This window comes from Lagopus muta, chromosome 11, assembly GCF_023343835.1.
Source record: "Lagopus muta isolate bLagMut1 chromosome 11, bLagMut1 primary, whole genome shotgun sequence".
In the NCBI taxonomy this organism is placed as follows: Eukaryota; Metazoa; Chordata; class Aves; order Galliformes; family Phasianidae; genus Lagopus; species Lagopus muta.
The window spans coordinates 6407540-6422434 of record NC_064443.1 but is presented as its reverse complement, the minus strand read 5'-3'; the positions used below and the strand labels follow the sequence as shown (position 1 = coordinate 6422434).

Below are 14895 nucleotides of genomic sequence, written 5' to 3'. Positions count from 1 at the left end.
TGGCTTGATGAGACCCATGGCAGGGAGTTGCAAATTATGTGAAGTTTAAAAAGCAAAGAAGTACTGTAAATCTCATCCAGATTGAGACCAGGCAGCGTTTTGTATAATTATTGTTTCTGTGGCATTGTGCATTATGAAGCGTGTAATTCGGGTGCCCCTGCCATCCTCATGTTTAGGAAGACAGAGCTCTTTCTCTGAGCTTAGCATGCAAAAACAGAGTAATTGAAGTGAATGCTAATTGAATCTCAGCAAAATAGCAGGACTGGCTCCAGCAGCCCCTGGGCAGGGTCAGCTCCTGCTGAGTCCTTCTGGTTTACCTGACTTGATCCCACAGCCCCAGTGCTGGGTAGTGAACCTCTACACAATGTCTTCCCTTCTTTGCTGCCCTTGGTTGTGCTTGGGCGAACGGCCCAGCATGAACAGCTTTCTACAGCAATAATGTGCTAAAGGTTTGAAGGGCTGTAAGAAGTACAGTGAGATTTGGTTTCATTCTGCATTTGGCTTTATTTATTTACTTCTGCACGCAAGATGCAGTAGCGCTGAGGGACAACAGGGGGATTACTTTGCACGTTAAAGCTTTTCCAGGGATTTTGCGGCATTACATTCTTACCTGCCCAGTAATGTTTCCTGATTCCTTAAACAGTAAGATTATACTGAGACATCCTTCCCTGTGTCAACCTTTGCTATTAATTTCCAAAAAAGAATACAAGTAAGAGGTGTGAGGAGGCCAAGAGCTGGGCTGTCCTCCTGTGCATGCCACCCCTGCGTCCCACGGGTGGGAAGATAGACACTTAATAGCCATGCTTTTTTATTTTTCTTTTTGTAGGTTAATTCAGTCAGAACAGGATTGGGGAAAAGGTGCATTGTTCCAGTGTCTTGTCCCATGTCTGCGCTAACTCCTGGAGTTTCGCCATCCATGCCAGTGCCTATGCCAGGTACTACCCCTTCTGGCACAGTAACACCCTATGCGATGCCTCTTTGTCAGTACGGAGGAGTTTTCCCTACGCCGCTTTACGGAGTGCAGTGGTCGGGGCCGGCAGCACGGCCAGGGCTGGTAGGAGGGCAGAGCGTTGCTCATTTCTCGGCTCTCGGCAAAGCTTGCTTGCAGATGTACCCTGTGCCACTGCAGCAGCCTGCGGCCGACCCGCCCGGCCCACGTGTGAGACTGACATAGCTCAGCGGGCTCTGATAGGTGACGGTGATAGCGACCTCGTGTCCATCTGTAGATGCCATATGTGTCAGAGAGGCGCGGGTCCGCAGCGGGCCTGCCAGCCTACACAGCCATACACCGCATCCAGCAATCACTGTGATGGGTTTCGCAACAGGTCGTTTGTTTGTTACGGCAATATCTGCATATATGTCATTGCTGAAGACACTTTATTATGTTGTGTTCTGATGTTTTACACTTGCAAGCCTTGAAGTTGATGTACTTGAATCGATGACTAGAAATTGTACTAACCTGCAGGAGTACAGTGCCTTGAATATCAGCTTTTCAGTTCCAGCTGGAAAGAGATGTAAAAATATTTGAAAGGTGTATTTTATTTATGATTTGCTTGTGAGTAAAGTTCTTTTTCTTTGCAAAGATACTGAAGGTTTACAGTCGAAGCTCGTCATCAGTTTCATTCTGCTGTAAATGCTTTAATTTTAACTGATGTGTTGAATTTTCATTTCCGAGGCTTTAAAAAAAAAAAAAAGTGAGGTGAAGTTTGTTTGAGATACTGATGGAAATTTATTGTGTTTGTACAAGGAGTAGTGAAATGCACATTTGCAAATAGGAGCATTGACAGAGTGATCCTAGTGAGCTGTGTATAAGAACAGATAATAGCTTCGGGCAGTGCAATCCATTCCTTACAGCCTTTGCTAAAGCCGCTGCAGGTTGCAGCCGCTGCTGTAGCGGACGCACGAGTTCTGCTTTCTTCCAGACCACAGTAGCCAATTGGATTACATTTTCTTTCCCTGCCGGGCTTTTATAATTTAGTTAAATTACAAATCTATGCGTGTTCCTAAGTGAGAAGCCTGATGGAAATCTGGGTTGCAGGAGCACGTCCGCAGGTCGCTGTCGGAGCCATGTAAGTACACACATGTGCTCTGCCTTCAGTTCCAAAACAGAGGCTAAGAACGTGCTTTGCCACTCAAGTGCTAACAGAATTCACATTGAAATGGAATAAAAATGTGAAGCTATTATTTTTCTTTTTTCCTCTGTGAGCAATGAATGCTTCAGCTTTGGAATCTCACCACCTTTCATTTGAATCTTTTTTCCTTTTTCTTTTCTTTTTTTTTTTTTTTAATCAAGTTTGCACCGTAGGCGGCTCGGACACCTCTCTCCTGTTTGCGGGTTGCTTTTTGCCTCTTTTACTGTGCTTAGAGTCTGCATCTGCACCTCTCAGTCTAAAGGCACAAGGTAACCACTGACACTGATTTGCTGATGGTAAGTTCCACTTCTATGGACGGCACTAAGGGCCATCCCTTCAGGCACAGGGAGCCAAACGAGCGGCCAAATCTGAAGGCGCCTTGCTCTGTATCTCTACTGCAATGACATTCTTTACTGTCTGACGGGCAGAGATGTCTTGTGCTGCCGAGCTGTGAATTGTATAGTTCTATTGTACTTCGAGCATTATTCTGTCTAAATTATTTTGTTTGTACCCTTTGAATATATTATTCCATCAATTCAGTTAGAATTGAGTTTTATAGACAATTATGCAGAGTCTTCTGCCTGGGCAAAATACTTACTGTAGTAAGAGATTTCTGTTCTCTGTAACATGTATCTTTAATTTGTTTGGGTTTTTTAGATTCATGTCTGTATGCTTCATGAGCAAACATGGAAAATATGTTCTCACACCAGTTTTCCTTCGGCTTGCACTGAATCCTACAGTTTGTCGCTATTGCCTGTTGTATAGTCCATCCCTTGTACACTGACAGAGTCAGCGGCACTAAAAGCCCCAAGAAATTGTATAGATTAAAAAGAAGAAAAAATAAACATTTTGTGCTTGAAAACTGTGTGAAAAACCCAGTGTTTTTCTGAAAACAGAAGCGTGTCCATTCCCCGCTCTCCCAGGTAACTGCGCCTGTTTTCCAGCCTTCTGTGCAAAGGATTAGATGCCGTGCCTCCACTGCTCCTCGGTGCCTGCCCAGGGCTGCATCCCATCTCTTGCAGCTGTAGACGTGCAGTGGTGCTCCAGAAGAGCTGTAGTGCCACCCCACAGAACCTCGCTGCTGCTGCAGCATTTCTGGTGCTCCGCTGCTGCAAAGCAGGCCGGGCCAGAACATTAAATGGGTTATTTTAGGAGATGGTATCTTTAGCATCTCATTCGTACTGCCAGCAATACTGCAGTTGGGTAGGTGGTAAATGAGGCGTTTGGACCGTGCACATCCCACACTGCCAGTACCAGGGAAGCCCCATTAGCATGAGCCTGGCATAATTTAAATGTGAGGGAGGGCATCGAAGATACTTGGCCCCAATACAAGTTTGTGCTGCTTGCACACTCTTGGCAGTCACTGATGTCGGTGTAGGCTGCAGTAGAAATGAGGAAGGGCTGTGCAGGGAGAGGTCTGGTACTTCTGCTTCTGTGCTTCTGCACATCTGACGTGCAGTTCTGCTGTGGGTGCTGCGTGCGTGTCAGGTGCCAGCCCTGTGCTGCTGGTCATCAGAGCCTGCCACCCAAGCATGGCCAAAGCTGTGGGAGCTCGTGGGGCTGCCTGGTGCCAGGTTTGGTCCAGAGCTAACCGTGTTCACTTTCACTTTTAAAATGAAGCTTTCAGCTTTTTAGTGCCTGCTTTCCTAAGTGGGCTGCTTTTAGCTGGCGGTGGGGCCAGAGGTTGATGCTTTCATTTCAGTGTTCATGACTTGAATTTTGTGATAGCCATCTTGGCTTCAGTTCTTTAGGCTGTGAACTTCCAGCTATGTTTTGTTGTCCCTGATCATGCTGAAAGGAGCTTTGGGCCTTGATAGCAATTAAGCAAATGACTTGGGATGGAACAAATTGGGCAACTTCTTGAGAAAAATGTGAGCAAAGGTGCTTTGCCTGCACCTTTGGAAAAAGAGAATGCCCTGCTCCAGGGAGCTGCTGGTCATTGGATGTCTTTCTTGTGTTTTAAGAAACAGTTTTTGTTTCTTAAAAACTGAGCTATGTTCCTAAGAAGTCCACTTAAATTGGACCAGTGGGCAAGTACTTGACTGTTAGCTATGTGCCCGTGCTTTATATGAAGCCTTCGGAAAGCAAAAGGTGTTTGCACAGCCAGCATCGGCGCTGCACAGGCAGCAGGGCTGGCTCCCAGTGATCTGTGCATTTTGCTGGATTTAACCAACTTGTGCTGAGCCCTGTCATCCAGCCTTAGCCTGGAGCAGGAGGCACCACAGGGCTGGTGCTGCAGCATTGGTGGAGGGACAAGATATTGAAAGAGGACTTCCTGCTGCTGAGTCACACACCTGGTAGTAAGGAAATGGAGTGCGACTGGTCTGATGTCGAGAGTGCATCATTGCAGGGCAGCATGGGAGGGGATCCTGCACCCTTCAAGGTTCGTTGTTCACCCCGGCTCAGCCTCCCTGGCCCGTGTGTTCAACAGCTGATGTGAAAACTTGCCCTGTGTAACCATGGTCTCATTCTGTAACTTAGAGTTAATATTACTCAGGTGTTACTTTACACCTACCCCTCTTCCATCACTGTCTGGCACAGCTTCTTTCATTTTTCTCTGAGATATTTGACATTGATGGTTATCAAAAATGGGCTGTTGAACTGAATGGGCTGGTTGTCTGGCCAAGCGTGGCAGTCTGTGCGCTCCTGCAAATTGATTCCTCTTTGGAAAGAGGCAGTAGTGCTAAATGCCAGTATGTCTGAAATGAACTTCTTAATCAAGATGTGGGTTTTGCCATTTGATATTTGGGGAAGAAAGTCACTAATACCTTTGTGTCATTCGTGAGGTTAACTTGGCTTTTTCAGTAGCTGCTTTTTCCCTTGAAGTGTTTTTGTGGTTTTCCTAGTGCAGTGCTTTCAGTTCGGAGAACAGTGAGATTTTCCCCATAGACTTAGCGTTCAGAGTGTTCATGTTGGCTTTGTTCAATAAGCATGAGTTTGATATGGGCACTGCTTGAGTGGTAAATGCATCCTTCTTCATTCTTTGAAAGTCAGCCCTGGAGAGTTTTGAATAGAAGTCTTCATTCTGAAATTACTTGACCTCAGCATAGCTTTCCTTGTCCTGCCTGAAAAATGGCAAAGATTTCATGACTTTTGAGCAAGGTTGGCATCTCAGAAGTTAGATAATATGGCAAAAACCTGCTTCGTTTTCTGCATTGCTGCGAGGACCCCCGCCTGAATTTCAGTAATGTGGTTGACAGTGTTGGCTTGGAGATGCAGTAGTTTGTGACCGTTTAATTCCTTTGTGAAATTGTTTGTGTTCTGGTTCCTCTCTCAATCCCTGATTTGTGGTGATGTTTGTGGAAACGATGGCTGTGCAGCAGAGGTGTGCCTGCTGAATCTCTGACATCTCTGCAGAGGCCACAGAATCAGAGACTATCACAAGTTGAGTCCCATTGTCACGGATGGGTGACTCTCTTGCTATAGGATTGAATTTATAAAATGGCAAAAGCATAACCACATGGGATCTCTTGACATGGGTATTTATTGAATCGAATACGGGTTATTTTTTGTCCGTTTTTTCTTTTTGTGTGCGTGTGTTTTTATGGGGTTGACTTTTGCTTATGCAGCTGTACCAATGCAGATGTGAGCTGAGATTCAGCTGGGTATTTGTGCAGGCTGACTGCTGTGCTGATTGCTGCGCTTCTCTTGAATGAGCCTGGTAAATGCAATTATCTTCCTGTCTATATTGCTGAAACTAACTGTTGAGCACATGCAGACCGTGTTGTGGCTGACGAGCTGGTGAGGTCTGCCTGAGCAGGACTTGCTTTTTCCTAAGGTCTGTTTTTCCTGTGTGTGCAGCAGGAAGGCTTTGTGCCGGCCTTGGCTCTGTGATCTGTTACTAATGCAGATAAGTTGCAGAAGTGCACCGTAATAAAACAGATTTTAGGAGCTGTCAGGTTACAAATTTGCATTTTGAAAGAATTTCTTGCTCAAAGGGACTTGGACGTACTGTGGTGCTGATGATAGCTGTGTCACTAAATAGAGTACCTGTAACTGATTCATCTGGAAGGCTCATTCCAGAAGGCAGCAACTTCTTGTTGTAGTGTGCAGTCCCTTCTGTTATATTTTTTCCATCCAAAGTGATAGCCTGCTATCAGGATTGCTGTTACATATGCTTGGATCTATATTTGACTGTAAAGCTTCCCCCCTGAAGTAACTCCCCCATGAGAAGTCTAGAGGGTGCATAATTCAAGCCTTCACTTTTATATACACAGACTTACTAAACTTTAGATTTTTCTTGCTAAGTGTGGAGAAGCCATGTACAAAATAAGGCCTGGTGTGATTAGGGATGTGCTGTAATGGTGGAATTCTTGTGAGTGGAGGGAATTCTTGTCTGTAGAGGTTTCTTTTTGAATTCTGTGGAGGAAGGAGCACTCAGTTTACACTTCAGTGTCGCGCCCCGAATGGATGCGCAGCATACGTTCAGCGCACTGCTGCAGCTGCCCATTGACAGCCTTCCTACAAGGCAGAAGGAAAAGGTAGAACTTTCTTTTCCCTCTGAAGGCCTATAAAAAGTATTTACTTCTGTGTTGTAGTTTGGTGGGGATTTTTGAGTTACTTTGTAAATAAGTTAGAAACTTCTTCAGCATTCAGTTATTGTTGATCAAACCAGATATAGCACGCCTAACAACGTTTCTTAGTGTTTGTTTCCTACCCTCTGGTCAGCAGCTACAAGACACAAGGCGCAGTTTTTCCCATCCTTTTCTCCAACACAGAAAATGTTGTGTGTAACTGAATTCAGTGATGCCTTTAGTGCTGTGGAGAGGGCAGTTCAGTTTTTGACCAAAAGCTCAGGCTGCCTTCAGAATAAGAAGCTAAGAAGTTGTCCACTGGGACATGGGCTGAGTATCTGTGAGAGTTTCTATCAAGAGGCAGGAACCTGCAGAACTCGCTCTGATTCTGGCTTGATGGCTGACCTGCTGTATATGTGTTTGGGATATGTCCCATTGCTACCTTAAGGTTTTTCCCTGTTACCTGGAGATCATAAATTTTGGCTCATTTCATTTCTCCTGTGCCCAATACTAGTTGTTATTAGTGGGCAGATGCTGAGAACTGTGGTGGTTTCCAGGTTTGCAGGTGAACGTGCAGAACTGATGTTGAGCAGTAGCTTGTGGAAGGATGGCAACCAAGACAGCTTTACTTCCTTTAAAGCAATTCTTCCTACAGCTTTACTTCCTTTAAAGCAATTCTTCCTATGAACAGGCAGAGCAAGAAAGATGGGAGGGAGAAAACTGGGGCTGCAGTTAATGAGAGCAAAGCCCAAAACAGGGAATCCCCCAGGAGCTATGCCAAACACAGACTGTTTGCACTGCATGCTTTTCCCCCATGTCCCATGTACTCCCTTCTGCCCTGAAGTACTCACTGCATTTTTTTCTGGAAGAATCTAGCAAGCTTTATGCTGTATAAAAATGTATGTGCTTGCAGACCCAATAACCGGTGTGCGTGTTGCTGGGATGTAGAGTGAAGGATGCTGGTGATGACACGGTGCAGTGGGTGCACAGCAGCAGGCCGTGCGCTGGCCCTGAGCTGCTGCTTTCTCCCACCTGGTGCTCAGTACGTTCCCTTCCAAGTCCATTGTGAGCCCCGGACGCTGCGTAGCCTCCTGCCCCCAGAGGGGTGCCTTGCTCTGAAGGAATGGGTGAGGTGCTCTGGTTCTGCAGCAGCAGGCTCTGGGCTCTGACAAAGGGCTTTAGGAATGTTTATGCTGCCACGTTCTCAGTACGGCACACGTGATGCTCTCTGAGGATTTCGGGTTCTGTTCTCGTGCAGAGCCTGCACTGGCTCTCGTGGAAGCGCCTTCGGCACGCTGCGGTCTGTGATCTCACGTGGCCATTTTGTCTTTTAGATTCTGAAAATGCGATCGCCAGCGACTGACACGTGGCCCCCGCAGCTCCGGTGCCAAGCGCCAGGTCCTGCTGCAGCTAAAGAGGAGGAAGAGGAAGATGGGAAATGATTTGTCGTGTGTGAGAAATTCTGTGCCGTTCTGGTCCATTCTACACAATTTTGTAACTTCTTTCTAATCATTTTCCTTTTTTATTTATAGTTGGAAATACAAAAATGTTATGCAAAAAAAAAAAAGAAAAAAAAAAAATAAAGGAAAATTATTTTGGGGGAAAAGGACTTTGTTCCAAATCGTTCCCTTCTGTTGTGAGCCAGGTTCCTGTGAGCAGTTTCTGGAGAAGAGGGAGGAGGAGGAGGAGGCATTCTTTCAAATGCTTTTTGTTTCATGCAGTTAATTGTAATTTAAGAGATTATCCAAAAAAATAAGCTAGGCACATGTATTCAGGTTCCACTAAAAAAAAAAAAGATAAGTTCCAAGTCCATTTGAATTTCTCGCAGTCAGAGCTGTTCTTTTGTAAAGAGAATACTTAAAATCTGGTTAAATCAAGTAAAGAAACCTGCAGAGACTTCACTGGAGAGTAACTTTGTACTTGTCGTTTCCTTTTTTTTTAGCTCTTTCTTTTTCTTTGAGACTGGCCGCATTTTCTTGCCACCGTTAAATACAGTTCTCAAGTCACTTCTAATTTTAAATGTAAGCCTGAAATCCTTCTGCAGACGAGTCAGTAATTGGAGCAATTTTTAAAAGACTTTCAAGTGCCTTCAACAAGCAAAAATTATGGTGGTGGGAGATTTCTTTTCCTTGATTCACTCACAATAGGCTTCAGCTGTCTGCTGGGCTGGGGCGATGTACAGAGCCGTTTGTAGCAATAATCTCATGAGTAATCATTTATTACAAAGGACTACTCAACTTTTTTTTTGTAGAGCAGTGGCTTTTAGTGCAGTCCCCGAGGAGCAGGAGTGCTGCTTTCGCTGTTGCATTCTGGCCCCAAGCTCTTCCAACCCACTGCCGTGCACTCAGAGTTCAGTGGCTTCCCCTCAGCAGGGTCAGAGCCCATGTTCTGTTCACTCTGCTTCTGGTACTGGAGAAATACGAATTTCTAGTTGCCCACGAGCCTTTCCGTATCATCCCTTCTCGCATCCGGAGCCTGGCATATTGTTTTGTTGTTATCTGCCATGTTTGTCTCTTCCAGCTCTCAGTTCTAAATAATAAATCTTATTTTGATGCCGCTGGTCACTATTTCCTTACCACTTCAGCTCTGGGCTGCCCGTGAGCCGGGTCTGGGTGTGCTGCTGGCACAGCTGAGCTCAGGAACCGTGAAGCAAGGTGCTGTTAAATGCCTGGGAAATCCAAAATTTGAAGCCCCAGTGGCAAAACAGATGTCTGTGCTAACGTCGTGTTGCTCTGTGTTGCCTCCTGTCCTGCCTGTGTCTAAGGAAATGGAAATAACCTCCTGGCTGAGAGCAGAGCTAGGCAGGTGCTGAGGGCTGTTGGTTAAGTATTGCTTGCTCTCGGCTTTCCTGACGCAGGAGGGTTCTGTTCCCTTTGGAGCAGGGGACACACAGGGGTTTGCTGCACACCGCTCCTTCCCTTCACGTTCCTGGTCCCTCCAGTCTGCATGGAGTGCTCCCCATCCCATGGCTCTGTGTGGGGATGGCAGTGCCACAGCCTGGTGTACTGCTCTGGGGTGAGCACTGTGCCATCGAGCGCAGCATCACTGTGCTCTGCCACCACCTGGCATTTCGCTCCCGAACAGTCCTGAAGGCTCCTTGCTGCAAGGCAGGTGCTCACAACCTCCCACCTCCCAGGGCTTCCCCCTGCCTTTCTGATGCCTGGATCCACTGCTGCCTCTGCAAACCCTTGAGCTCCTTCATGGCCACAACTTCAAGAAGCTGAGAGCCCCCCATCTCCAGATAAGTATTTTAAAACGATCTGTGGGTATTCAAATTAAATACGGGGGTTAGTATGAGGACTGAAAGATGTAGCACGTAGGATGTTTGTTGCCCCCTTCTGCAAAGGATATTCACCTTTATTTCATTTTCTTCTGCTCAATTCCTGGCTGCAGCTCGTGTACTTACTGCTCATGCAGTAAGGGGTGCTTGCACTGCTCAGGGTGCGCTCAGGTGCAGCTCTGTCCCTACTGCCTCCAGCCCCTGTTCCTCACAGAGCAGTAGCAAGTGTGCCCCTGTCAGCTCAGTGCAAAGCTAGTGTTACAATTTAAAGTTAAATCTGAATTACAGTGTGCTGAAGTGTTAAGCCTTAGCTGATGACTTTGAGGTGGCAAGGGAAGGGATCACTGTGAGGTGCAGTACTGTGTGTTAGCAGTGGAGCTCGGAAGAAGGAAGCCTCAGAGCCAGTGCCAGCAGCTCCGTGATGTGAGCAAGGACTGAGACAGCACAGCTCACTCCTAGCAGGGCTGGGACCCCCCCATGGGCAGCCCCACATGTGCTGTGAGCAGGAGGCTGTGCCTTTGCTGCAGTGGGGCCCTGAGGCTTGGTCATTGCCACGCATCCTGAGTACCTGCAGCCTTACTTTGGAGCTTGCAGTGCTCCTGATGCTTCATAGGGGCTAGGCCCAACTTTTTGGGCAGCTCCAGGGCTCCATGCTGGCATTGTCATGTGCCAGCAAGCCACTGCCTGATGCTGACCCTTGGGAAGTGTTCTTCCATGCCACCTGCCAGTCCTTCCAGCTCAGGGCCTGTGCTGCCTCCTGGGAAAACAACTGTAAGAACAGAGAAATGAATCCTTCCATTTGGCACTGGGTGCTATGAAAGCAATCCAGCACACCTGCTGTAGGCGCAGCCATGCCCAGTATAATGGGACTCCTTGGTGTTTGCCAGTTATTCTGAAACTCCTTTGAGTGTAAAACAAGGGTTTAACAGTATATAAACTACTTCTTGCAATCTTGCTATTAATAATGTAGCTGTGAGGTTTGGGTTGTACAAGAGTTAAGGCAAAAACCACCTTCTTGTTAGCTAAGTTGTGGGCAAACTCCCAGAGGTTGTTCTTCCTGCTGCCTCTGTTCCCGTGAGCCACTGAAGTCTCGGAATAATTTGCAGTGAAGAATTTCTGGGTTATTGTATGGGCATCTGGATATGCTCAGTCTGTCCCTGGGAACGTCCTCAGAGATGTTAATCAATCTGAGGTTAATCACCACCAGGAGAGGTGGCTGGTGATGTCAGCTGTTCAGGCTTTGTGGGAAGGCTCCCAGTGAAGACAAGCAGAAATGGCAGCTGGGCTGCTGCACAGCTTCCTTGTAAACACAGGGAGTGTGGTGACTGCTGAGATGAGGTGAAATGATGGTTGTAAGCTGAAGTAGCCTGGCTTTAGGGTTGATTGGCTGAAGAGCCAAGGCTTCCCAAAACCTAATGGAGCAGGTATGCAGAAGAATCACACTTCTGTACCCTAGCTAAGGTATGCAGAACAATGGGATTTATGTCAAATTCCTCTGAGATCCTCTCATAAGGTACAGAGTAAGTACCAAAGTGCTGTTTGGCTGTGGTTCATGGGATGGAGCTGCATTGGCAGCAGCTCATCTTCTCTTGGGCTCCCTGAGTAAAGCATAGCAAGGTGTAAGTCGGTGCAAGGCCTCCAAAGACTGGCAGCTGTGGGCCTGCGCCTCCTGCTGCTGCCTTGCCTGGCCCAGAGCAGGGAATGGTCAGGGCCTGTATGGCCCCAGGGATCCCACGTGCAGCTGACAGGGCCCGGACCCCCCCCCCCACCTCTCCCAAGGCCAGTGTGACCTTGCAGTGGGGGCAGTGGTGTTGCCAGAGCTTGGGCAGTGCTCTAAGGCAGGAGAGCCCAGAGAAGCACGCAGTGCTGGGAGGCAAGGGTGCTTAGCAACAGGAGCTGTGGAAGATGCTGCATTTCTCCCTGACACCCTTGCTGCTGTCAGAGCAGAGAGAGCAAACACTCAGTGTGTCAGCATGACTGTGCACCTAGGAAACACAGTTTAATTTGAACAAAAATATAGATATGTATTGTGGCAATAGAGGGAAGTAATTGCAAATGTTAAAAATGCAGCTTAACTTCCTGCAACAGTGATTTTTGAAGCAGAAAAGTAATTTAACTGCTACTGTCTTAGGGAAAAAATGTTGAGCAGTTTTCAAATCCTCTCTGGAATTAAACAGTTTCAGCGAGATTTGAGAGCATGTGTAAATGGTTTATTTTCTGTCCTCAGTTTCTTGGCACTTTAGCACTTGGAGCAGGAGAATCTCTGGAAAGAAAGGGAGGAATAAACTTGGCGAGATGCTGATTTGATGCTGGGGACACATGGAGATATTTGCGGCTGTGAGATGTTTAACGAGGATTCCAAGGGCTGTTAGCATAGTCACGGAAATTGGGACTCAGCTAAAAACATCAAACACAGCAAAATAATTCTCAAATATTTGCTGTTGCTTGTGAGAGCTTGGGCTGCTGGGGCTATTGGCTGCGGGTGCAGGTCCTGGCAGCAGCTGACGTGGGGAGTGCTTGGGATGTAGGTGTATGAGGAGACTTCACAGACTTTAACGTGACACTTGGAGGAGTTATTGTCCAGCTTAACCTGGCTTTGCTGTTCTTTTTAATTGGAGGTCCGTTTTAGTTTAAGAAAAAAACAAACCTGTAAATAAGAGTGGCGAAAGCTCAGCAGCGCTGCACTCACCAATTGGTGGCAGAGTGAACCTTTGTTTCTGTGTACCTGGTGGTGCTGTCTGGTACTGGGGGAGTGAGGAGGGGAGGAGGGAGACAGCAGGAGGAGGGCATTCTTCTTCTGATGAGCCCACAGTGCTGGCAGGACAGATCTGTGGCTCTGCTCATGCTGGTGCAAGGTCAATGATTGCACTGCAATAGGAATCTAGGCATGTATTTCCAGGTATTTTTGCTGATGAATGTTCATCACTAATGATATGAAAGCAAGATGGCAATTAGCACTGTGATGTGAAAAATGTTTCTGTTTGCTCACCAGTGTTTGCAAGTGAAGGGACACAAGTCTGGTGGAGCCAACTGCTCAGAAGCCTTTCTTTCTGCTTCTGCCTGCCATTATTCTTCACTGTTTTCTAACATCAATTATTATAAAACTGGGCAAGTAGAATTGTTTAAAGATTGTCTCTCTGGATGGTCCTTCAGTGGAAAACGTGGTTGCTAAAAAATCAAAACTGAATACTCTCTTTCAGTTTGAGTTGTGGCTGTTTACAGAAGTCCCATCTCCAGCCCAGAGGTATCAGTGCTGCGAGCGTGCTGGCAGTACAAGGAAGGTGAGAGAGGTACAAGCACAGGAGGAGCTCCACCACCTGCCCCAAGGGTTTCAGAGCACTCAGAAGCCATGGGTGCTGTGTGGGGGAGCCACAGGTTCCCCTGAGCAGGACCAGCGTGACCTCAGTGCTGCTGCAGCCACATCCCTGCAGTGCCATGGTGTGTTATAATGCACAGAGCAGGAGCAGGCCTTCCATGGGGCAGTGCTCCATAGCTGCTCAGCAAACTGCAGGACTGCTCAGTTACCTCCCCTGACCCGAGCACCTCGCCCACATTTGCAGGCTCATAGAGCTCTTTCTGCAGGAAAGATGGATCGGCTGCATGTCTTGTGCAGTGCTGTTTATTTCCAGAGGCTGCGCAGGGCTCAGCTTCCCTGAGCGTGCACAGAGCAGGCAGCAGCTCTCTCTTGCCAGGATGCTCCTCTGGGCACTTAGCCCTCAGCTCCCCCATGGGGCTGAGGCCCCCCAAGCAGCCAGCACCCACACCCCAGCTCCATGCTTGCAGACAGGGAAGCCTTCCTGCCACTGAGCTCAGCTCCTGACCGCCCTCAGCTATTTTTGGGTGATGCCTCCTATTGTTTCAGCCCTCCAAATAAAGCTCAGCACACCTGGCTGTAATGCCGACACCATTTGCTGCAGGGGCAGCAGCCTCAGCACAGCTCTGCCTGCCCTCTGTGGTCTGGGATGGCCGTGCAGGCTGTGAAAGCCAGTTTGGTTTGACTGCTGCTATGCTGGTGCAGAGGCATCATCACCTCTTTCCAAGTTTGCTGTGTAAGGACTGGATGAGTCCCCTAAAATAAATGGACCATCAGCAGAAATGATGGAGACTCCGTGAAAGAGCATAATAACACTGTGCCCAGTGATCTCAAGGACATGTAGTTTTAAAAGCCCCTCTGCCCCCTGCCTTGAGCCTATCTGTGAGCAGCTCCCCAAGCCTCTACCCTCACCTTGCACACTGCTGCCCTGCCCCTGGTGCTGGGCAGATGCTCTTTGAGTGCTCCTCTCCCTCTCTCTTCCATCCTCTCCCAGAGCAGAAGCACATGCACTGCTGGGGCCATGCAGGGGCTGTGCCTGCTGCCCAAGGAGTGGGCTCTGGTACCAGCATGGGGCTGCTTGGTGGGGCCACAAGAGGAGAAAGTGGCAAGGCACGTTGTGGTGGTGGAAACCTGTACCATGCAAATGTTTTGTCCCTTCCTCTGGTTTCAAACTTATTTCCTATTTCTCATGAGAGTGTAGTCTGATGGAGAAGGGAGGGGCGGGCAATGAACATGGGATTTTTTTTTCATTTTTCTTTATAAACAGCATATTATATATATATAATATATCATATTATATACAATATGATTATATTGTATATAAACAGCATATATGTTTTTCTTTTTTATTGTCTTTACAAAAGGTGTGCAGTGTGCGTGCTGGAGCACCGGGCACTCTGACAGCAGTGTCCCGTAGGGCATGGGATGGGGCAAAGTGCTAGCAGCCACCAGCCACGGGCTGAAGTGCAGCAGCTCACTGAGCAGCACACTGTGAGCGAACCTCTGGAACAGCAGCAGCACCTGGCCTGCTAGCGCTGAGCTGGTGCTGCCCTGGTGCTGCCCTCAGGTCCCTGGGGCAGGACTGGTGCACACCCCAGGCCTGGCACACCCATCGGCTGGCCCTGCTGGCACTGTGGCTGCATTTCGCTGCCATTG

The 14895-nt window shown here is 47.7% G+C and overlaps 1 protein-coding gene across 8 annotated transcripts in view; it reads left to right on the top strand.

The window, feature by feature from the left end:
• Window positions 1-9334, top strand: part of WNK2 (WNK lysine deficient protein kinase 2) — a 106530-nt gene extending 97196 nt beyond the window's left edge. For 5 of the 8 annotated variants that reach the window (XM_048957156.1, XM_048957149.1, XM_048957152.1 and 2 more), the window contains one exon: window positions 827-2408. In XM_048957156.1, coding sequence (XP_048813113.1) covers window positions 827-1174 — 348 coding nt within the window. In that variant the 3' untranslated portion in view covers window positions 1175-2408. Of the gene's footprint in view, window positions 1-826; window positions 7195-7980 lie in introns of those variants that run through there. The other 3 variants (XM_048957154.1, XM_048957151.1, XM_048957155.1) reach the window with 3 other exon arrangements.
• Window positions 9335-14895: the final 5561 nt, after the last annotated feature.